General features: G+C 46.1%; 1 protein-coding gene across 1 annotated transcript; it reads left to right on the top strand.

Moving 5' to 3' along the window:
- On the top strand, positions 1-9,338 carry DLL1 (delta like canonical Notch ligand 1). The gene is made up of 11 exons (XM_075706878.1): positions 1-60; positions 286-597; positions 873-933; positions 1,207-1,464; positions 3,922-3,982; positions 4,471-4,601; positions 4,742-4,911; positions 5,051-5,267; positions 5,981-6,773; positions 6,891-7,005; positions 9,204-9,338. Exons 1-11 carry the CDS (start codon positions 1-3, stop codon positions 9,336-9,338), a joined length of 2,313 nt encoding a protein of 770 aa, XP_075562993.1.
- The last annotated feature ends 14,832 nt before the right edge of the window (positions 9,339-24,170 follow it).

Here is a 24,170-nt window from a genome sequence, read left to right as displayed (position 1 = left end):
ATGGGAGGTCTGTTCCTGCTGACGCTTGCCCTCCTCTCGGTGCTGCTGAGCCGCTGCCAGGTAAGTGCCCGCGGGGTGGGGGGCAGAAATATCTGCAGTGGTCCCGGCACCGGGGGGTCCCGCGGGAGTGCCGAGGACTGTGGCTGCCTGTTGCAGCCGGGAGAAGCGGGAAGGGGGGCGGTCGGGCAGGGGGGTGCCAGTCCCGCTGGTGCCCGGCGGGGCTGGGGTCGGGCCAGGGGAGCGGGGCTGCTCGGCGGGCTGACGGCCTCTGTCCCCGCCCCGCAGGTCGGCTGCTCCGGGGTCTTCGAGCTGAAGCTGCAGGAGTTTGTCAATAAGAAGGGGCTGCTCAGCAACCGCAACTGCTGCCGCGGGGGCGGCCCCGGCGGCGGCGGGCTGCAGCAGTGCGACTGCAAGACCTTCTTCCGCGTCTGCCTCAAGCACTACCAGGCCAGCGTCTCCCCCGAGCCGCCCTGCACCTACGGCAGCGCCATCACCCCCGTCCTCGGCGCCAACTCCTTCAGCGTCCCCGACGGCGCCGGCGGCGCCGACCCGGCCTTCAGCAACCCCATCCGCTTCCCCTTCGGCTTCACCTGGCCTGTGAGTTGGGGGGGAGGCGCGGGAGGGTGCGGCCCGCACCCCGTCCCATCCCATCCCATCCCGTCCCGTCCCATCCCGCCCCACGCAGCCGGGCCACCCCAGCTGGCCGAGCACCTTTCCAAGGGGCCACCGATCCCCCGGGGGTGTCGGGGGGGGGGGGGGGGGGGCGGACACGGACGGGACTGATAACTCCTGGGGGGCTGGGGGCGCTGCCCCCCGGCCCTGCCTCCGCTCACGCTCTCCGGGTGGGTTGTCTCTGCTCCTTTTTTCCCCAGGGCACCTTCTCGCTCATCATTGAGGCTCTGCATACGGACTCTCCTGACGACCTCACCACAGGTAACTGTCCCGAAACAGGCTCTTCCCGGGAATAATCCCAGCCCTGCGGCCCCACTCGGCCCCTCCCTCTGCGGTGTGCAGCGCCTTACCCCCATCCCATCCCTGCTCCTCTTCCGGAGACCGTGGGAAGAGAGGCCAACCTGTTGGCACGCTGCCCTATCATCCTGCCTCTGCGGTTCCCCTCCCACCAGAGACCCCCACTTGAGCATCTTTCTACTCCCGTGCCTGCTTCGGGCTCCCTAATCATGCCTCTTCTCTCCACTTTTCACACAGAAAACCCTGAGCGCCTCATCAGCCGCCTGGCTACCCAGAGGCACTTGGCAGTGGGTGAAGAGTGGTCTCAGGACCTGCACAGCAGTGGACGTACTGACCTCAAGTACTCCTATCGCTTCGTGTGTGACGAGCACTACTATGGAGAAGGCTGCTCTGTCTTCTGCCGCCCCCGGGACGATGCCTTTGGTCACTTCACTTGTGGAGAGCGTGGCGAGAAAGTCTGCAACCCGGGCTGGAAAGGCCAGTACTGCACTGAGCGTGAGTGTCCACCTTCTTGTCTCCCCAGGCGCCGGTTGCAGCAGCGTCCCCTGAGCTATTGGGGGGGGGTGTGTGTTTCTCCGACATCAGGCCCCACAAAAGAGGGGGAACCAAGCTACAGTGAGTGGGTGGAGGTCTGGTGCTGTGTACAGGCTTTAGTGGTGCAGGGGACAGGAGGTCCTCAGCATTGCCACAGAAAGTTAACACAGACAGCCCCTTCTCAAGCTAATAAAATGTCAGTGCCAACATTATACTCTTGCTCATTTGCTGTAGATATCAAATCTGATAGCAAAATGTTCAGCAGTTACTTGAGGATTTACTAAAATACATTAGGACTACTTTTTACACCTAGCCACCCCTTCAACCAAGGTATGTCAATATCATCACCTACAGGGTACATGGCTTCAGGAGAGGGAGCTAGGCTTTGGCAACATCCACGTGGCAGACCTATTGGTAGGCTTGTTATGGTCTGATGTCTTGCCACCTTGTATTGAGAAAAGTATCGGGAGGTCCAAGATACCCTCTGTGGCCTCTATATTGTACATTTCTCATTTGGGGTACTCATAAACTGCCACTAACAGAGATTGTTGCACCTGGAGCTACAGGAACATTCAACTTCTTCCCCATCTCTCTTCTGTGCCATTGCCGTGACCGTTACTACTAATAAAGTAGCGAGGGACATGAGTTTTAAAGTACGCCTGAGCTTGAAGTTGTTGAGGAATGTGGTGTGTTGATACAGCAGAAAAAGATGGGACAGTAAGCAGATCACAGAGAGGACAGTCAGGGACGTCAGGTACCTGCAGCTTTGTACAAGGTTACAGCCTTTTGTAGATACATGGCAGTGTACACCCAAACACACACACAGAGCTCCTGCTGCAGCGTGTGATGGCATTCTCTGTGTGTATACACGGATCTGAAGTACGCTGGCAGATGATGTACTGGGCGAGTGCCTCTCTCCAGTCATCAAAGGGCCAGGCAGGCAGGGAGAAAACAGTTACAAGCTGTAAAGCAGCCTGTTTTCTTCTTGTTGTGTTTTTGTTTTTCTTAAAGCCCACCTACACTGTGGTCTCAGCTGAGCTGCTATCAAACGAGCCCAGATTGATTATTCACAGTGTTAGCGACTACTAGGATGCTTTTAGCAGTTCATGGTACAATGTTGCACAACAAACAGCAGGCAGAGGGGCTTGCATTTCCTTTGATAGTGTTTTAAATAGGAACAACAACCTTTCCCATGATCAAAAGTGCCTAGCCCAGTTGTGTCAAGGGGTGGGGAAAAAGGAAGCATTTTGATAATGAGATCTTTCGGGGCTGTCAGCACTTTTGGATGCCTGTACATCGCTGGTCTTCCCATAGCAAAGTAGAAGGCTGTCCGTCTTTCTTGACTCGTTACGTATGCTCTTTGCTCTGCTTTCCCTCTCAGAAAAAAAACAGCTTATAACAGCGACGCAAACCTACTAGGCAGGGGAGATGTGTTTATGTGTGCATGCAAAAAGAATGTCTTGCCGTTAGCGAGCGGAGCTGCCAGTCACAGATTGCTTCCCGTTGCCTTGCCCCCAGCTCCATTCTTTCCGACTTGGAGGCAATCTGATTATCAGCACCGATTCTTTCTTTCTTTTTCTTCCCCCTCCCTTCCCCTCGCATGCCATTGTCTCCGGCTGGCTTTGTTGAATTAAAACTTTGCAGTGCCTGCTTAATGAGTTCCATAACCAGGCGAAGTAATGAGCAGAAGTCCCTTTTTTTCCCTTCCCTCATCCTCCCTCCTGCTGGCTTGCTTACCTCTTTTACCAGCACTGCACCCCCCTGCCCGCCCCTTTTTGGAGCAGGGTGGGGGGGGGGGGAGGAGGAGGGAGGAAGAACTTTAGACTTATTTATTTGAATAAGAAAAAAAAAAAGTTTTTTTGCAGCGAAATCACGCGCGTGCCATAGATTAGCTGTGGGCAGGGATAGGCTGCCCGGCCACCGGCCGCCAGCCCCATTGGCTCCGGGGCTGGGGTATTGTTGCAGTGGGGCAGCTGCTGGGAGAGAATAGACAATAGAGCAGCTGTCTTGCACTGGCACCCTGCACACCAGCTGTCCACTCTTATCTGCACACACACTTTCGGGGGATATTAAGAGGTGGAGCTGTGTGCATAGAATTGGAAAAAAGGACTTCTGACCCTCACTGGGAAGGGAAGGGGGGTGAGGGGCTGTGGGGAAGGGAGCAATTGTGAGCCCTCTTTTGTCTGTGGGCAACTGTATTAAGAAGAATGCTCATCCCCGGCGATAAGTAAAGTGCCCAGTTACGGGGCAAGATCAATACTCCTGCAGACTCCAGAGATTAACTCAGCTGCACTTAACTGCCCCGACCTAGTAAAAGGGGCTCCCTCCCCACCCGCAAGGTGCTCTCAGGATTGGACTTGTAAAAGGGAGGTGTTCGGCCCCGGTGCTGATGTCTCTCCCTGCTTGGTTTGTTTACAGCAATTTGTTTGCCTGGATGCGATGAGCAACATGGCTTTTGTGACAAACCTGGGGAATGCAAGTAAGTTTTCCACTCCCCTCCTGCTCCCTTCTTTGTCTTTAACATTGATGCTCTGGTGTTAAGTAAGCCATTGGTCATTTGAAGGGTCGGTTTAAATGCCTTTTTCATATTAGATGGTGATTTGAGAAATCCAGGTGATGCCAGATCAAAGTATTAATCTACAAGTCAAACATCAGTGCCGTTAATATTAACCTAATGAGTTGTCATGGTTTAGCCAGTGCTGTGTGTAAGGTTTAGCTGTTTGTTATTAGAGTAAACAAATTAACTACCTGGAACCATGGCTCTATCTAAGGAAGTGGAAGAAATAGCTGGGACTGATGAAAGCTGATGCTACGGTTGGATTCAGTGACTTTCTCACATGAAGGATCACTGAGGCGTTTTAGGAAACTTGATCCCTGGCATCAGTGTGTTGGCGGAGTTTGCAATAGGGTTTCCAGCTGTGAGAAGTCTAAATCTGATGAGACTTTGTTGTTGGTTTTTTTTTTCAGATGCAGAGTGGGTTGGCAGGGGCGATATTGTGATGAATGCATCCGATACCCAGGCTGCCTTCATGGTACCTGTCAGCAGCCATGGCAGTGCAACTGCCAGGAAGGCTGGGGTGGCCTTTTCTGCAATCAGGGTGAGTTCTCAGTCCTTGCCTGAGCATCTGTTTTAAAACGCAGAAAGCAAGTGGCTATTTCCAGCTCACCCACCCTGTGCTAGCCTTGCAAAGTAGCAAGTATCTTGACTGCCCTCTTTTTAAAAAAAAATCTTTTACAGACCTGAACTACTGCACCCACCACAAGCCCTGCAAGAACGGTGCCACATGCACCAACACGGGTCAGGGGAGCTACACTTGTTCCTGCCGACCTGGGTACACAGGCTCCAACTGTGAGATTGAAATTAATGAATGTGATGCCAACCCTTGCAAGAATGGTGGAAGCTGCACTGTAAGTTTGAGTTGCTTGTGCCATCTGAAACCCCAAGGGAGGAGTTAATGTCAGTTTTACTGATTTTCAAAATCCCTTTTTGGATTTCAAAGCAACTTCAGATAAATATTTTGACCATTTCTCATTTCTTCCCCCCCAGGATCTCGAGAACAGCTATTCCTGTACCTGCCCCCCAGGCTTCTATGGTAAAAACTGTGAGCTGAGCGCAATGACTTGTGCTGATGGACCATGCTTCAATGGTGGGCGATGCACCGACAACCCTGATGGGGGATACAGCTGCCGCTGCCCACTGGGTTATTCTGGGTTCAACTGTGAAAAGAAAATCGATTACTGCAGTTCCAGCCCTTGTGCTAATGGTAAGGCCAAACATGCTGCAGTGACCTTCTGAAAGGAGACCATCCAGTTACTTTGGCTTCTGGTCTGGAGTTCATAACAAGGCCCACTGATCAATCATGGTCGATGTCATGTCAATAGTTGACTTGGTGGAGGAACTGTACTTAAAAAAGTGTGGTTTGTGCCACTGCTGCCGATTGCATTTTCTCAAGGGGTGACCATGGCCAGGTAACTTGGCCTGAAGCTTCATGCATAAAAATGTGGAGGTTTATATTTGCAAATGTTTTGCAAAGACTCTTTGAGGTCTGTGGATGCAAAATGCCATACAAGTGCTAAATATTATTACTTGTGATCGGGTAACAGTAATCTTCCTGTTTTGATTAAACTAATGAAGACTTTCTTTACTGCAGTCCTCCTCATTCACTGCCACGCAAACTCTGTAACATGAGATTGTGGTGTTAACCTGATCTGGACATGCTTTGTTGTCCAAGCTGAGTGAAATGTTAAAAAGGGAAAAGGATGGAGAATGAAAGATAGATCTGATTAACAAGTATCTTCCCCCAAAAAACCCCATACTTTTTATGGTGGATCAGACTTGGCAAAGGTTGATCTAACCTCTCAAAAAGAAAGCTTTTCTCAGCTGCCAGTTTTGACAGTTGCCCCAAGAGCAGCAGGTGGGAGGCTGTTGGGTCTGGCTGCCCACCACTCAGCCCTCGTCCCCCTTGATGTCTTGCAGGGGCCCAGTGCGTCGATCTGGGGAACTCCTACATATGCCAGTGCCAGGCTGGCTTTACTGGGAGACACTGTGATGATAACGTGGATGACTGCGCCTCCTTTCCCTGCGTCAATGGAGGGACCTGCCAGGATGGCATCAATGACTATTCCTGCACCTGCCCCCCGGGATACAACGGGAAGAACTGCAGCACCCCGGTGAGCAGATGCGAACACAACCCCTGCCACAACGGGGCCACCTGCCATGAAAGAAACAACCGCTATGTCTGTGAGTGTGCCCGGGGGTACGGCGGGCTCAACTGCCAATTTTTGCTTCCTGAGCCACCTCAGGGACCGGTCATCGTTGACTTCACCGAGAAGTACACAGAAGGCCAGAACGCCCAGTTCCCCTGGATTGCTGTCTGCGCTGGGATTATTCTGGTCCTCATGCTGCTGCTAGGGTGTGCTGCTGTGGTTGTCTGTGTCAGGCTCAGAGTGCAGAAGAGGCACCACCAGCCCGACACCTGCAGGAGCGAGACTGAGACCATGAACAACCTGGCGAACTGCCAGCGCGAGAAGGACATTTCCATAAGTGTCATTGGTGCCACTCAGATTAAAAATACAAATAAGAAAGTAGACTTTCACAGCGATAACTCCGATAAAAATGGCTACAAAGTCAGATACCCATCAGTGGATTACAATTTGGTGCATGAACTCAAGAACGAGGACTCTGTTAAAGAGGAGCACAGCAAATGTGAAGCCAAGTGTGAAACGTATGATTCAGAGGCAGAGGAGAAAAGTGCAGTACAACTAAAGAGGTATCTCTCACATCTGAGCATGGGGGGCAGCTTGACTCTGAAGGGGGTGTGTGTGTCTCATAGGTAGCGTTAAGCAACAGCCATCTGACCTGTGTTGTCTCTTTTTGTCTTCAATAGTGATACTTCTGAAAGAAAACGACCAGATTCAGTATATTCCACTTCAAAGGACACAAAGTACCAGTCGGTGTATGTCATATCAGAAGAGAAAGACGAGTGCATCATAGCAACTGAGGTTAGTATACTGCCTGGCAGTTGGAACAGCAGAGAACTCTCGGTGTGCAGCCCTCATCTAACACACGTCAGGGCAGCTAAACTCTTTTCCATGGTGCCGCAGAGATTTGTACCTGTTGAAATACAGCTAGCTTGACTTTGTTGTGCTGTGGATGTTGTAAAGGCAAGCTCAGTGACTTGCTGCTGTGGATGTTATGGGTACAAAGACTTTTGCAGACAAGGGTAAAATAACGGTGTGGCTGGTGTGGTTGTGGTCTGCTGACCTACCCCTTAGTGTGCTTCATGCAAAGTCCATTCCTGCCTGGCGACAGTCCCGACCCTCTGCAGCCTTAGCCCTCTTACTTTCCATTAACTTCTCCTGATCTCTGCTAGTGTTTTCTCTCACCAGGTGTAAACCAGAGGCGATATGGCAAGGTGGTTGTTCAGAACAATTTCAGAGGAGATGTGCCCCAATGAATGCTGCTGAAAGAGGAATGGGAGATAGATTCCTTCACTGACTGCTGCTGAGAAACTAAATTCAGGCTTGAGCTGGTTCTCTACTGAAGTTAGCAAAGTGACTGCAAAATAAAGAAACAAGATGGACACCAGGCAAAGGTCTGTGTTCAAGGATTACTGTTGCACTGCCTTTTATGAATTTTATCATTGCACTATGGTCAGTTGCTTTTCTATATATATTTAAATGAATGGACTTAATTACTACGTAAGAAGCATGCACTGCCTGAAGTGTGTATTTTGGATTCTTATGAGCCAGTCTTTTCTTGAATTAGAGACACAAACACTGCCTTTATTGTCTTTTTTGATACTAAAATGTGTTTTTACTAGGTGAGAAAAAGTGTGTTATTTTTTTCAATCTGTAAAAATATTTTCATGATAATTGTAAAGCTTGAGTATTTTGTGATGTTCATTTTTTTATAATTTAAATTTTTTGGTAAATATGTACAAAGGCACTTCGGGTCTATGTGACTATATTTTTTTGTATATAAATGTATTTATGGAATATTGTGCAAATGTTATTTGAGTTTTTTTTACCGTTTTGTTAATGAAGAAATTAATTTTAAAAATATTTTTCCAAAATAAATATTATTAATGATAACCAGAGTGCTATGTTTATTCCATAACTGATGATGAACTGACTGAACCTTGCCACCAGGCATCTGACAGGCTTCTGTGGACTCGTGGGTGGATGGGGTAGGACCGAGACCTGTCACAAAGACTGGGGAACAACTTGTTCTGTGTAGACCCCCCTCTTTCCCCTCCTAACCTTCTGAAATGTTGACCCCATGGTTGTGCTCACTTCTCTTACCCCAAAGGTGAATCTCTGTCAAAACCTTGAGTAATGTTTGCTCAGTCATGTTGGGCTGTGTCCAACATATGATGACACATATGTCATCACTTCCCAAGGAAGAGCAACACGAGCGCGCTCTGTTGCAATACAGGCGTGGAGCTTGTCATGACTCAGCTCTTCATTTCTCATAACCTGAAATACTTGCCTGGAGTCCAGGGGGGTTTGGGACACCCAGGCCATGCCAGTGAGGGCCCCCAGCTCAGGTCCTTTGTCTGCACCCATGGGATCATAGAATCGTTTAGGTTGGAAAAGACCTTTAAGATCATCCAGTCCAACCATTAACCTACACTACCAAGTCCACACTAAACCAGTCAAGGGTAGACTAGACTAAAGCATGTCCCAGAGTGCCACGTCTACCTGTTTTTTGAACACTTCCAGGGATGGTGACTCCACCACCTCTCTGGGCAGCCTGTTCCAATGTTTGACTACCCTTTCCAAGAAGAAATTTTTCCTAATATCCAATCTAAACCTCCCCTGGTGCAGCTTGAGCCCATTTCCTCTTGTCCTATCGCTAACTATATGGGAGAAGAGACCAACACCCACCTCACTACAACCTCCTTTCAGGTAGTTGTAGAGAGCAATAAGGTCACCCCTCAGCCTCCTCTTCTCCACACCTGCTGGGGGTGGCACTTCCCTCTCCAGGAAAGGGCGACACTGAATTGACTGGTGGCCACAACTCTCCTGGCTGTGATACCTATCTGTGGCATTAGTTGCATCTTTAGTTTCCACTCTGCCCCTGGTGCCTGCTGCCTTCATATCTGCCCCTGGCTTGGCCCTGAACGCTCAGGCAATTTTCCCAATTTAGTTTGCCCTAACTAGCTCTCCTTCAGGTTGTGCTTTGTGTTAATTTGCAGATGCCCTTCAGAAACAGGCAAAGTGTTCTTCCACTTCAGGAAGAAAAAGACAATCTAGGAAATAATTTCCTTTTTGCTCCATTAAAGCTGAACCCAAATAATTGTGGGCCACCTCCTGCAGCTTTGGTGAGCTGATGATAATCCTCTGTTTCTGTTCACTTCAGGGGAGGGGACGCTATCCTAAACACAGAGTGGGACAGCAGATATAATCAAACAATTATCGCAGCTGGTGATCTATAACTATAAAGTATGTATGTGCTCCCCTTGTTTCAGTGTACATAAGTACATGAACCACTGGAACTGTACTTTGGTGTGAGGTCAATGGAAAACTCACACTGACTGCAGGGGCTGGTCCATCTATAAGGCCTTCTTGCTAAGCCAAACCTTAGACAAGACCTACCAACTCATTTATGAAGTGACCCGACAGGGTCATCCTCTTCATTTATCCCAAACTATCTTTTTAGGGAAAGTTTTCATGAGGAGAGTGAAGTGAGGTATTAAGCCCCAGCCTGTCAGTGATGGTCTGAACAGCATTTTCAGTCTGAGTGGTAACATAACAACCTGCCAATAACCAGTCAATGCATCATATATTAAATGAGACACAACGGTGTGTATGGCAGCAGGTGTTCAGAGCAACATAATATCACAGACTGGACAGACAAGTGAGCCTTGGTAGGTTTTATTGCCATCTCTTTTGCTGATTTGCTTTTCAGCCTTGGGCAAATCACTTTATTTCTCTCTGTTTCCTCTTCTTCCCAAGCTTTTTGGAGCAGGCTTATCTCTTATGATGTACTGCACTTTGCACAGTCAGTGCCATGGTCTCAGCTAGGCCCTCTTAATGCTGGTTCTGTAGAAATAGCAGTAATGAACAGAAGGTCATTGATGGCTGAGTGCCTTTATAACATCAGATCTTTAGTGCTACAGCAAGTACTACTTTAATATGGTGTCAGGTAAAGGTCTGGAAAAGCACACAGCTCCTTGCTCTTGTAAAAAGGCACAGCATCTACCTAACCGCTTAAAAATAAAACAACTTCAGAAAGCTCTGTTTGTCCAAGTGTGCTAATTACCAGAAGCGCTGAGCTTGGTGAGTGAAGGAAAACGTACTGTGGGCAAAGAGAAGGACATGGTCTTGTCCTTCTGAAGCACCTTCTGAAATGGCAGCTGTGTGGATGAGCCCAACAGCTTCTTCTGTTTCTGTCTTGAGCAGGGTTGGGGCTACTGCCACATGCAGGGTTTATCTATTGTGCAGGATTACTAAGTCACCCAAACCTGAGTGTGTGTGTATACAGGGGGTCTTGGTGATCAGAGCAGGTTGAAGACATGCAATGTGGAGCACTGGACCCACGCTCCTCACCTTTAGTACCTGGGCCTTTCTGGGGAAAAACATGGATGATCTGGGCAGGGGCTGGAAGTCATGTGTGTGTTTGCTTGAGAGAGAGAGAGGGGGTGGCACATGCAGGTGCTGAGCCATGCGTGCAGGCGGTGCACACTGTGGGCAAGGGGCAGCAGAGGTGCCTGCCTGCCTCCGTCCTGCCAGAGCAGCGCTCACCTGAGGACGGGAGCTCTGCTGCCAAAAAGCAGCAGGAACCTCCTGTCAGCAGGGTCTCTGAAAGGCCTCCTCGTTCTAAAATGAGAGGAGACCCTGCCTGGGGAGGCCATTTAGCTGGGACAGCTGAGAATTCAGGTCCTGATCCAAAGCCCGTTAAAATTAATGGAAAGGCTCCAACGAGCTGCAGGGACACATGGCACCGTGCCCCTCCTGACACAGCACATCTCCGGCTCTCCCTGGGCAAGCTGCATGTATTGATGCAGCGTGTGTCCCCACAGGTGGGGGACGCGAAAGCCCATGGCTGGTCTAGCCAGGTCTGCCCCCTGGGCAGCTTGTCCCCCCAGTGCCAGCCTGCATGCTGTGCCAGGACCTTGGGGGCCTGGGATCCCTCCTCAGGCAGTTGCTGTGGCACCGTCCCTTCGCGCCCCCACCTTGACCCCCCGCCCTGCAGCGGCCAGGGAGGGCTTGGCCTCATTCGGTGCCAGGTCTCAACAGGGTGGCCGGAGAGGGCACCCCTCAGCCCACGCCTCTGCCAGCTGTTTCTCTGTGGCAAGAGGTATTTGCAGGGTTGGCATGGACAGGACATGTCAGGAACTTAGAGGCACTGAAACAGCAGGAAAGGTTAGCTGCAGGGAGGTATTGGCTGCCATTTGTGGAAGGGGACTTTTTAGAGTGAGGTGTGTCACAGCTTTCAAAACGTAGGAAGCTTTGAGTTCAAACAGCATGTTTTAGGTTTAATTGCAAGACACGTGTTTATATATTGCTTTAAATTGATATTTGTGCTTACTTTGTACATAGTGCAGGAGGACAGCTTGGGTGTCAGGAAACTTGGGTGCTATTCCTGGCTCTACCACAGACCTGATGTGTAACCTTGGGAGAGGAAGGATGGTCTTGTGGTCAAGGCGTTGCGGAGGGACTCAGGAGGGCCCCCGTCTATTTCCAGTGCTCCCTCCAGACTTCCTGTACAACCTTGGACCTGTGTCACTTAATCTTTCCAGGACCTTAGGAAAATGGGGTCTCCTGGTTGTGCTAACAAGGAGAAGGTCATTTGTGCTTGTGAGAGGTTACCGCGGTGGTGGGGAATGTTAAAATACCCTCCAAGGCGAGTAAAGCTATTTCCTATCTCTGCAGGTCAGATTGCTTGTCTGTGAGGTGGCGAGCTATTTTTGCAAAGCGCTTTCAGATGCTTGCATGGAATAAAGACCCCTATCACAATTGAAACATCCATCATCTCAGAGAGGATACGCAAACCCTGTACTGGCAGCAAGGAGACAAACTGGCGGAGGGGGAGGGAGGCAGCTGCGGTGGTATCAGTGTGTGTGCAGTGTGTGCAGGGGAGACGTGATGCAGCTATGTGCCCACAGCCCAGAGAGGATGCCGCACATGGCAGAGTTAACGTGGGGGGCCACAGTGCCATCAGCCTCCTCTCACAGATCAGCACCTGCAATCAAGGTCTATAGATGGCTCTCTGCTGTAGTAGGCTCTCTTCCAGCAAAACCATTTTGCAGGTAGAGATACAGATTAAACTTGGCTTGGGACTATGAAGGTCAAGGAGGAAAGCTGCAGAAATGAAACAGATGAGAATTCTCCACTGACAGACCCTGGGAAACCTCTCTCTTGTAATGGCCTAACATCCAAAGTCACATATTTCAAAGAAAATGACCTGAGAACTACTTCTAGGCCAAAGCCCAAACTGAGTAGCAATCTCTCATGATGCCTGACATCTACTATTTTCAGACAAATGGGGAGCATCTCCATTCCCTTCCCCCCTCAGGAGCCACTTTTTTCACTTGGCTGTTAAGACCTGACTTTCTGCCTGTGTCTCTGCTACCTACTGTGCAAATCAGAGAAACCAAGAGCCTGGGTGGAAAAGACCCAATGTGCACTATGAGGCAGATTTTCAGATAAAACATGGGACCTACTGTTGTGAAAATGCGATGGCTGATCTGCTGCTCGCAGTGAGGCAGAGGTGGACAGCAGACCCACTGCAGTGAAGGGGCTGCTGCCTGGTCAGCGGGGGCAGGGAGGTGGTGGAGATGGGGCTGGAGGTCACAGCATCCTTGTGGCAGGTTGGCTTTTTTCTTAGGAAGAAACATTCCTGGTCTTTTCTCCTGCTGCTGTGGCCTCATGTCCTGCACCAACAAATTCAACACTGCTGGGGCTGCTCTCTGGCCCTGTAGCCAGTCAGTATGGATCTGTCTGCACCCATGGTGTTAAATTACCTTAGTCTCCCAAACCAACTGCTTACATTCACTCTACCTGTGGGGGACAGCTCCTGCTTTGTGCCTAGGAACAGCCTGGGGCACCGCTAACTGTGGGGGCAAAAGCATGGCAGGGACCACTGTAGCAATGCAACAATACAGATGATTGTGCTCCAGAGACCAGGAGGTGCTTAATTTCCCAGCACAGGTATATACAGAACATCTTAGTTAGTGCCGTGTTCAGGAATACCTTACTCCTTGGCATAGGTGAGGAATGTTGTGTGTCAGCTGCGGGGGTAACTGTGAGGGTCAGTGCAGACTCATGTCACCTGCTAGGGGCAACTATATAAACTGGCATTGCTTACTTTATAGCCTGTGCATGGGTTATATATGACCAGGGTGATGTTTTTCGTGGTGTAAAACTATTCCAGCTGAACAGCCAGTGTGGATGCAGCTATGTTGAAAGAAAGGTCATATACATCAGTGCAGATATCTTCCCCTCTCTTGTTTATTTATCTAAACTGTGCTAGTAAAAGCAACTTTATACCACTGTGTTCTCCAGAGCATGGCTGTGTGGCTATAAAGATGCAGGTATAATTCAGAAAATGCATGGCTGTTCAGACAGGCTTGAGCATTTGCTGCTGCATGGGCTCAGGACTGCTAGTTAGTGTGAGTATCTCCACAGGGAAATTTCCCAGGGTGCTGAAGGCTGAGCAGGAGAAAGGACGAGGACAGGGCTGTCCTGTGTTCTCTTCCATAATATGAAACTGGAACTTTGTGAAGACAGTACTTTCTGTGGGAAAGGACAGAGCAGATAGACAATTCTGACCAGCCCTTAGGGGAGGACATGTGCTGCAGAGCCATTTCTGCACCCAGCTCCCACCACTGCCAGGATGTTCACGCTGGAGGCCGTTGATGATAATTCCTAATCAGAATTTTTACCTAGCAGAAAATTACGCTTTCCCATAAGACTTCAAAGTCAGTATTTTTACGAAGGAGATTTTCAGTGGGGGAACTATTTTTCAGCTATGGTAAACTGAAATACCCTCTTGAAAAGCTGTTACGAGTTTCACTTTCTTCGTGAAGCAAGATATCAAAATAATGACAAGTAAGCGCTTCCCAGCAGACAGCAAATTAGCTGAAAACTTCCTTTCTTTTTTTTTTTCTTTTTTTCCCCTAAAATAGAATTGATCTGGGAATTTTGTCATTAAAAAGTTGTGTATTTTACTTTTGATTTTGCTTTAGAATGTGAACATCTTTAAATATAAGTTCTTCCTCTCATTCCATTTTCCGGCCCTAAGTAGCAGTTTAGCAGCCTGAGGAAGGTTGTATTTAACACAAGCAAACTGCAGGTTTTGGCCATATGTCAGAAAATACTTTTAATGGTAACCTGCACAAGGAAAACTGGTAGCCTCAAGAACAACTAATTACATGAGGCAGAAAGCATTATGAGATATGAACTCCTAGCATAAAAGGCTAATACTTTACCATTAATATAAATAAAATAAACCTCTTCAGAATATTTTCAACAGGCACAGAGTCAAAATACCTCATCTACATTTAAAATAAAAATTGTACAGAGGAGAATCAGGCCTCCAACGCTTGGATCCAAGTTCTGCATCCAACATAATTTGGCTATTACTTGTGTGCTTTCCTTTTCAAGGCACTAAGAGATTTTCCTTTACGAGGTTTTCCATATATGCAAACGTGGGTGTTTACAAAGGCCACCTGTCTGAAAAATGCAAGCCCCTCACTTCTGTCTGGTTTTACCTTGGTTTGAATCAAAGGGCCTGTGGAATTCTCCATTGCCCTGCAGTGCTGATCGTTTGGCACAGCTGCTGCTGCTGCCGCCGCAATTGCAGGCATCTTTGGAAAAGTCAGATGCCCAGCACTCTCCCTCAAAGCAAGTGAGATTGTTCAAAGCAAAAACTAATACAGAACGACTACATATTGTGCTTGTTGTAGCCTGTATCTTAATTTTCTTTCTTTTTTTCTGTATCAGCTTAAAGAAAGGAATTGTGAAAAATGTATGATGTTGTGTAAGTTCTAATTGACTTCAGGAAGTGTTATCTGGAATGGCAGTTGTGAGCACACAAACTCAGCAGACTTATCTGCGTTATCTAATTACCAGACTATAAAGTTCTGCTGACATTTCCTTTTGATAAATACAATACACTGCTTTCTTTATCTATCTATATTAAAGAAACAATGTTCTCCTAAATCCAACCCTATGCATGCTTTTTACTAAAACAACGGTGTAAACCCCAAGACTAACAGAAATGTTGCCACAATTTCAACAGTCCTAAATGAGAACAGTGGCTTTCAGATGAAAAACATTATCTAACAGTGGTAGGAAACCACTACAAATCTTAATGTTTGAACTGTGAACAAGCATGAAACAGATTTGACAGATATTTATTAAGCAAAAAGAGAGAGCTGGAAAAAGAAAAAGGAAACAAAGAGCAGTAATACTACAGGTGTGCTTGCATTTCTTCACTGCTGCTGATGTGTTTACTATGTGCAGAAATATAGAATCATACAGTCATTTAGGTTGGGAAAAGACCCTGAAGATCATCAAATCCAACCGTAAACCTGACACTGCCCAGTCCACCACTAAAGCATGTCCCTAAGCACCACATATACACATATTTTTTGTTATATACTATTTTATATTATATATTACTGTTTACCACAAGGTTTTTAAACCAGGATTGCCAGAGCTGGCTGGACTTCCAGAGCTCACTTCTGCACATGCACAGGAAGGGTTTGGATGATCATGGAAAGCAGGACTTCCCACACCAAGCTTTGGTTCTGGAAGCCTGCAGGCAATGGTTATAAAGGAAAGGTGCCTCTAAACAATGCTTGTTGCTGTTTGACCTCCTGTTTTCTTCTGCTATGCAAGAAGAGGTTTGGGTGCCTCCCTCACTGGGAAGGGAAGGGGCAAGAGGCAGCCAGGGGCTGCTGCAGGAAGAGGTAAGGCAGGGCATCATTTTGCCTGGGGAACCCTGCTCCTCTGGATGGTGGTAGGGAGACGGCGGGGGGTCACAGAGCTGTGCTGGTGGGGGAAGGCAGGCAAGGAACCTCCTCACTAGCTCCACAGGGGACCCTGGCTGGGCTTGATCTGAGCAGGGAGATGGAGGCTCTGACAGAAGACAAAACTGACACAGAAACATTACAACAACTGTAGCACTGAAATCCCAGCTTGTAAGCACTCTAAGTTTCCATTTGCCTGAGAGAGAATTAGGTATAGGGGGGCCGTGGTGGCTGGGAATCCTTTGGCACCTGTACACGCCCCACAGTCACTGTGTGCCCTTGCCCCTGTGACCAATTAACCAGGGCATACCAAAGATTAGAGGCCACACAAGTATTCAGCAAAAGATATGGGATGTTCAGTGCTTTTTAAACCTACATTTAGAATAAAGAAAGAACCCACAAGTGAAAAAGAAAAGCTGTGATACTACACTGTGGTAAGCTGTAAACACACATAGATCAAACATAGCCACCGAGTTCTGGGGATGTTCCAAAGAGCACTTTTCTATCAGATAGACAGAAAAGATACCCATTTCTGTCAGAAATGCTAAAGGGAGTGTTAATGACAGGAATAAATAACAGGTGCTGGGAGCAGCTGTTACTGATTAATGACTTGTCTTTTTTTAAATAGGTTTTCTGCTGAGGGAATCAGAAGTTTTCAGTAATGCTCCATTGTCCGACATTTGAAGAATGTTTTTTTTCCTTTTTCTAATAAAGTGTTCCCCCATTATTTCTAAGGCAAAACAGATTCAAGAATCAAGCTTAAATTAATATTTGAGTTTTAGGCCATCAATAGTTGAGGAAAATCCAAACTATAATACTTCTCAATTGCACAAGTGTCTTGTTTTCTTTCCTTTCTTTCTGCCCATTTCCATCTTGTGTTCTCTCACTCTTTCTGTTTTTTTCTCTCTTTACCTCTCCATCTCCATTTTGCTGTTTACCTGAGGTATCTGGAGATGGTGGTTCCAATGCTGTGTATATTTAGCCCTGAAGCTGTCTTTTTATAAGCATATGAGGGGTGATGAGATTGAATGTTACATGAAATACTGGCACTGTTGCCATTTTTCAATGATGAAGTAATTTAAAAGTCATTGAGGATAGCTCAGTGAAAACATCTGCTTTGTGCCTTGGGGCCATCAGAGAAGCAAACAAAATAGTGTGATGGAAAACAATATGGAAAATACAGTAATAATTATAATTATTTTTTATTTAATTATTTAATTTTTATATGCATCTAAAACCACTTCAGAAACAACGGCAAGTACCATAATATCTCATTTTTCAGCACAAAAATGAAGGCACAGGGACCTCTATCCTGGACCCTTTGAAGTTAATGGCAACGCTGGTATTGACTCAGATGGGGCTAGGATTTCTTACAGAATTCTAGGTCACCCAAGACTGCCTTTCCAGTAGTCTAGAGCCCCATCTCTCTGCATCCTAAAATGGACAGAGCCACAGTCAGTTCCCATCTCTGCATTTCAAAACAGGTAGGCTCAAAATTGAATGGACTGCAGAGATTGACAGTGGAGTGATGAGGCATATGGAAAAGCTTCTATGTCATGACAAAATGCTAGGGTTTCCTTACTAAAAGGCAGGTAAAATGGAACATGTCAATACATGGAACAGTGACTTGACTTCTCCTACTCGCTTGCTGGAAAAGGCCAAAATAAGATGACTTGAAACTACAACATGTAGCTCACCAGTGAAATTTAGTGCTTATGAACAACTTTGATATCATTTCAAGAGCTTAGCATGCTTTAGAAAAGCATTGGTGTTCATATCAATAGTGAGGATCTCTACAGCTACATTAGAGATGATAAGTAATAGAATACAAACCTTAATACGCTGAAGCATAACATTACCATACCTGGGATGTGTCATGTGTTACATACTCTTCCAAGGCTAGTTGCTGTCCTTACTGTTCCTTAAAAATCTTTGCCTCTTTCTTTTAAAATGACTATTTAAAACCATCACCAAAGACAAGATGCAGTATTAAATAAGCACCGTGATTCATTCTGGTCTAGAGAGAGAGCTGAAGTGAAGAGTTGAGATTTGCTTCTCTGCTGCCTGGGAGTTTTCAGAAGCTTTAAGTTATCTTCATCTGATCTTGGGTTTTTCATCTGTCTGAAGATAATGTCAAAAATAATGCTATCATGCTATGACTTCCATGTACGGAGCTCCTTAATTATCTTTGCTCATATAAGGAAAGCACACTTATTTTGCAATGGAGCCATAACTGGGGAAGAACACAGCACTATTCAGTACAACACCAGTTATGTATGACAGTTTTGAAGAGACAAGCTGAAATAACTGTAAATATGAGGGGAAGAGGAGAAGATTACGATTAGGCAGAAGGTAATGGTCCTCACTGACATGGGTGACAAAGGCCATTAGCTTATGGTCTATGAGGATAAATCAGTCCCTGTTCTGCGCTGTGCACAGTGGTACCCTCTGAGTGTGGTTTCAGGTGGAGCAGTGGCACTTGCTGTATCACCACTGCTGCCTCCTGAGCCCTGCAACACCAGGGCTGTGTGTGGAGCGGTCCCACTGCAAACCTAGCCTTGTCTTGTGCCCTCAGCCCATTTGCAAGATGTAAAGATTGTGGTTCAATATAGCACAGACACATGGCTATGGTCCCAAGCAATTCGAGAGCATCCATGCACAGCAGTCTCTTTTTATCATCCACCTATTGCATTTGTCATCTGTAACCACATCTAAGACTTTTTTTCAGCTACATGACTGAAACAAAAAGTGTCTCTACTTTTAGATTTGTTGATTGCTATGAACAAACCACTTCACAGTGGTTCTAAGAAAACATCCTGGGCTAAACCAGTTTCTGAGAACATGAAGTGCCAACCCTAATGGATCTGTTTGGTTTCACATGCTAGTCATGACCATCCCTGACTGGTTTAAAAATCTTCACGAAGTATTCCCTCTGCCCAAAGAAATCCATTCCACAGTTTTCAGCATCCCTCTCTGACAACCAACATTTCAAATCCCTTTATCTGGAGACAAACAGAAAGAGTGTGCTTGTGGTGAATAATTTGAGCTGATATTCTTGCCAGCTGTTAAGGGACACATGCAAAAAAAAAAAAAAAAAAAAAAAAAAAGTCAGTGACATCTGGTCGGCACTGATGTTTCCTAACAGAAGTATTTGTTTCAGGGTGGGGAAGGCGCAGTGGGGGTAAAAAGAAATGCCATCTCCATGCACCCCTTTGCCCCCTTTTGAAAAGTGAAAGTGATAACACTGGCCCCAGCAACTGGAACAAAAATTGCAACCTACATCATGGGGAAACAGTGACATTACATTAGCCCATATTACACAATGGTTGAGCAGTTGCTTTCACACACTAAGCTTTCAACTTTAACTTTTTTTTTCCCTTTAAGCTACACAATGGATTTTTTTGCTGAGTTGGAAAATATCAGGAGACAGGCAGAAAGCCTTCCTTTTGTTCCTTCATCCTGCTGAGCACCTCATCATAAAGATTTTTTCCCTTCTGTTTTGCTTTCCCAACTTCCTTTCCCCTTTTCACCCTCCCCCACTTTTTTTGTCAAATAAATGTGAGTAATTAACAGCATGACTTCTTTCCACTAAATTGTAAAACCAACTCCTTTAACTTCATGAAGGTGATAACATTGAATCCTGGTTTGTTCTTGGGAAGTAGACTTGTAAACTACCTTCTGAGTGCTTTGCTTCAAGTGATGGTTTTCTTGGACCTCAGACTGGAAGACAAGTTGACTTTAGTTCAAGAGTAACTTCAGCGCTCTCCTTCTCTTTTGAGTCTTTTCACGGAAGTACAACCAGCTCAAGTCAGTAGATAATAGAAATCCCAGAATGGAAACACATAAAAAAAGTTGTTTCCTGGGGTCAACAAAGGACAGGAAAAGAGCCAACAATTACTTAAATAAACAGTATTCAGAGAAACAAACAAACCCCCCCCAACCCCCCCCCCCCCCCAAAAAAAAAAAACAACCCATGCCTGTACAACCTGAGTTACATATGAGGGAAGCAATGGTTTAAAGCAACCCAGTGCTCATTCGGCTGAAGTTCAATACTGTTTGGAAAAGGAAATCAAAACCAAATAAAATTCTGATGGCACTTACTCTCAGAAAAACATCTTTTTCCCCCTCCTTCTCACCTCATAATGATACTCTGGTCTTATGTAACACTTTTCATCCTAAGAGCAGTAGTGACTGCAGGGTGGACATTTCCTGGGGGTTAATGACTAGCTGAAGGTTAACGATTTTCTGCTGCACCTCAAGCCAACAGCTACTCCTGACCTGTCAGTAACTCTTCAAAAATGATCCCTACACCTCAGCCGTTACTGCTTATTAAGATTAGGAATAGAAGAGTGGTAGAATAATTGTGAGTTTTGTACCATATAGTTACCTTAGAAGAAGAATGTCAGGAAAGAAAGTAGTGAGATGAATAATGTCTTTAAGCTGCAAGACAAAGATGCAATAGGGGAATTCAGTATTTGCTAACTAATGACTACTACTTACTGTCAACATGGCAAAAATCAACCATACTAGCAATCACTCGAGGCATTTCTGGCTTCTCAGAGAAACCATAGGGCAACTGCAGGGGAGAACAGGCAAACAAATTTGCCCTGCTGGGAGAAAATGCTTTGCCTTCATATCTAGAATGCTCAAGAAAAAAATCCAGGCTCGACCATAGGCAGATGATCCGTGAATTCAAACTGTGGGAAGCCATTTGCTCCCCAGCACTGTCTCAGCTGGCAGAAGCATCCATACTCTGAGAGTTTTCTGGCTGGTAAAATTTAATGTTCTTTTGCAGAAATCAGTGTGAACGCGGGAGACGGGAGTCAGGACTGAGAAATCTGTGAGACTAGTGGGTCTGGCTTTTCTTGAATCCCTGTGTAAGGAAGAACATGTGAGGACACGCTATTTATTTTCTTCATTCCTTTGGGCTGTGCCTCCTACATTTCCCTCTGTGCTTTGGTGTTAGAGACTGGCTTTCTGCCCACAACGTGGGTGAGGTGCTCTGAGACAACCCATCTGATATGATAGACCTAGAGTCTCCATTAAAGGAAGGAGCCCTGACTCTCGTGAATAGCTACTTCCAGAAACACAAAACCTATCAGAATACATGTCAGGATCAGCTGAACCACTCAATTCTATCTAATCTGCTTCTTCCTAATGTTAATCTCTTCTCGGAAATGTGAGTTCAAATGGGTAAGACGTTTAAGGCCAAGTGAGAAGAGGTATACTTGTACCTCCAGTTTGCTATGGTGCCACTTTTTACCTTTTGAAGCCTTTTGGATGAAATTCATGTCTTGCAGAAAGTCAGTAAAAAGCCATAGCTCCTTAGCATTTAAGTCCTCAAAACAAGACTTCACTGGCACACTGGTTTGTTCTGACTGTACGTGCAGAGGCTGTCTTTGCTCTATTAGAAAAACTCATTGCACTCTGAATCAACATCAAAAGGTCCAAGAAAAAGTCCCCCTTGACCCTAGTATTTGGAATGACCTATTTTTTTAAAAAAATTATTTATTAAAACACCTAGAAATAAAGAAATGAAGCAATAAAAATAATGAGGATACTTCAGTTAGGGAGAGACTACACACACATACATATTTATCTACATCTGTATCTGTATCTATATCCATATCTATATCTCTCTATCTCTAGACATGTACACACACAAGACACCATATTCTGTTTCTATTAACTCCTCTAAGATTTTTTTTTTTTAAATTTATTTAATGAAACTGAATTGATCCTTCAAATATTTTTGAGACTGTCTTATCTCTAACAAATTAATTCCTGAGGCAGCTAGCGGCTGCTATTCTTGTCCTCATTTTATTTTCAGAGAAGGGTGCTCTCACAGTCAGGAGAGGGGCCTGGCACTCCTGGATCATAGTTCTCACACTGCCCAGAAATGAGGACAAGATTTTGGGCTAACTGATTTGCTCCAACGTCCCCACCTCCAAAAAGGGAATTGTTGCACTTCTACTTCTTGTGGTGTTGTGGATGCATCCCCAAACATTAGCACCTCAATTATTGCCTCCAAAACAAAGTGGAAATAGCAGTGGGACCACTTCTATCAGGAACCAAATGGCAACCTCACAGAGACTGCAAACAGCCTTTCAGAGAGCACACAGCACTCTGAGTACAGTATAATCAGCACTTCAGGTGCAATGGCTTGGGACAAAAAGTGTTGCATAATTAGGTGAGCATAAGTGGTGAGGTTCAGTGGTGAGTGGCAGTGAAAGCCTTTTGAATTATGAGTTCTCTGAGAGCAGTCAGAACTATTTATTTAAATTGTTGATCTTGTGGTTGAATTTCAGCGTTATTGTCACTGAAGCAGCATTGAATTACAGAGTGTCACAGGTCGACTGAACATAAAAGCAGAGTTAGCAGGTGATCTGAAAGACAAGAAACACTTCTGCAGTAGAGTAATGAAAATGAAGCTAGTCACATCAAGGAGGTTGCTCAGAACTGAACTTAACTTTATGAGGATCAGCCTGAAAGGTGTGCTAACAACTAACCAAATATTATTCTTATTTACGTGACTCATTCAACTATAGCACCCTGAGTTGCCAGTGAAGGATCAGGTACTAACACACAATAAAAGCACAGTGTGGGATTGAAATTACCTTTTCCAGAACCTTAAACAAGAGCTAAACAAGGCTGAGGCAGAAAGAGATTAATTCAGAAACACAGTTCCCCATTGCTGGGGAGGCACCTAGCATCATTCAGCTTCTGAGCTTTAGATCACAAAGTTCCTTGAAATTCCCCCATTGCCACAGGATCTTTATGATCCTGGGGGCAGGCACTTGCCTCCAGGACAAGCTCATTGAGCTTTGGAGTCACCTCTGCTCTGCCTGAGTAGCCTGATGGGGCTGATCTCTCAGTGTGTCTGGATCATGCTTAAGGCACCCCAAGAGCATCGAGGTCCTTATAAAGGATGCTAGATGTGGTGGAGCAGGTGGTTGCTTACCTCACTGAGCACACAAAGACAGACAAAAAAAGTGAGCGTAGAAGGATGAAATGTATGATTTGTAGCCAGAATAGTTTGCTGATCAACCAGCAGCAGCAAAAGTGATGTAAATGATCCTCTCAGCTGGGGAGGAAAGTAAATATACTCCTATGCTGTCCCCCAAGAGGAGACTCCAGTTGAAGATGATGGCATTCATGTAAGCAGTACATCACTCATAATCTGTGATGGTCAAGTTGATAGCCAAAATTAAGTTGAAAAAGATTCTAGTTTAAGGAGTGAAAAAACAAACCCTACTTTGGTGGAAGAAAAGCCTGGCTTATCCAAATCAGAAACAGAAACAAACTCATATGACTTCTGTGAAGTTCAGATGGCAAATTCTGAAGAATGAGAATGTGCTGAAAAAAAGCCTGCTGGGGACAGTTTGCCAGTAATGTTACTATACTATTGCCATGAAAGTTCAGGAATGAAACAGTTTTGTGTAGGGAGCAAATTAGGCCTGACCTTGCAGACTCTCACAAGAAACTGAGGATTAGCACTAACAGAGGCTATTTTGGGTCATGGAGGGTCTTCAGCTGTGAGGTATTTCCCATTTTCCTATTCCTCTTTTCCTCTTGATGCTTTCTGATCCTGAGCTGCAATGCAGAGAGCCTGACACGGCAGTGAGGTCAGCTTCAGCAGGTAAGATCAAAGTCCAAAGGCAGACGCAGCCCCACACTGTGCTCTCTGGCCAAATCTTTTTCATTAATGGAGGCACAATCCAATGATTGCTGCAATTCTTGGCACATACCTAGTCGTGGGACTAAATCCCCCCACACCAGTTTTTGCAGAAACACAATGGGGATGTCTGCTCCTTACTCTGGCCTGTCATCTTTTTGGTGATTTCAAGTAACAAAAAAGAAAAGTGTGTGTGTGGGGAGAGAATACCGTATTCTACAGTAGGTGGATGGGGTCACAGCGCGTGTGCATGGCCTGAGTGGCAGTGTGCAGTGTATGCCTGGATCAATGTGCACTTACAATTAGTTGAATTTCACTGTGTTGGAGATGGAAGCTGACAGGCCACTACACAAAACCTCCCCACAGCTAGACTCATGCTGAGATCCAGAACGGAAAAGGATTTTAACTGAAAGGCTTTGAAGACTTTAAATATGGAGGCAGTGAATTCATGCACTGTTTACCTTTGCAGGCCTGGCTTTGACTCTGTCTTTCATTTTGTTTTAATGAAC

This window comes from Pelecanus crispus, chromosome 3 (assembly GCF_030463565.1).
Source record: "Pelecanus crispus isolate bPelCri1 chromosome 3, bPelCri1.pri, whole genome shotgun sequence".
NCBI lineage: Eukaryota > Metazoa > Chordata > Aves > Pelecaniformes > Pelecanidae > Pelecanus > Pelecanus crispus.
Note: the sequence above shows the minus strand (reverse complement) of the source record. Positions and strands in the feature narration are given on the sequence as shown.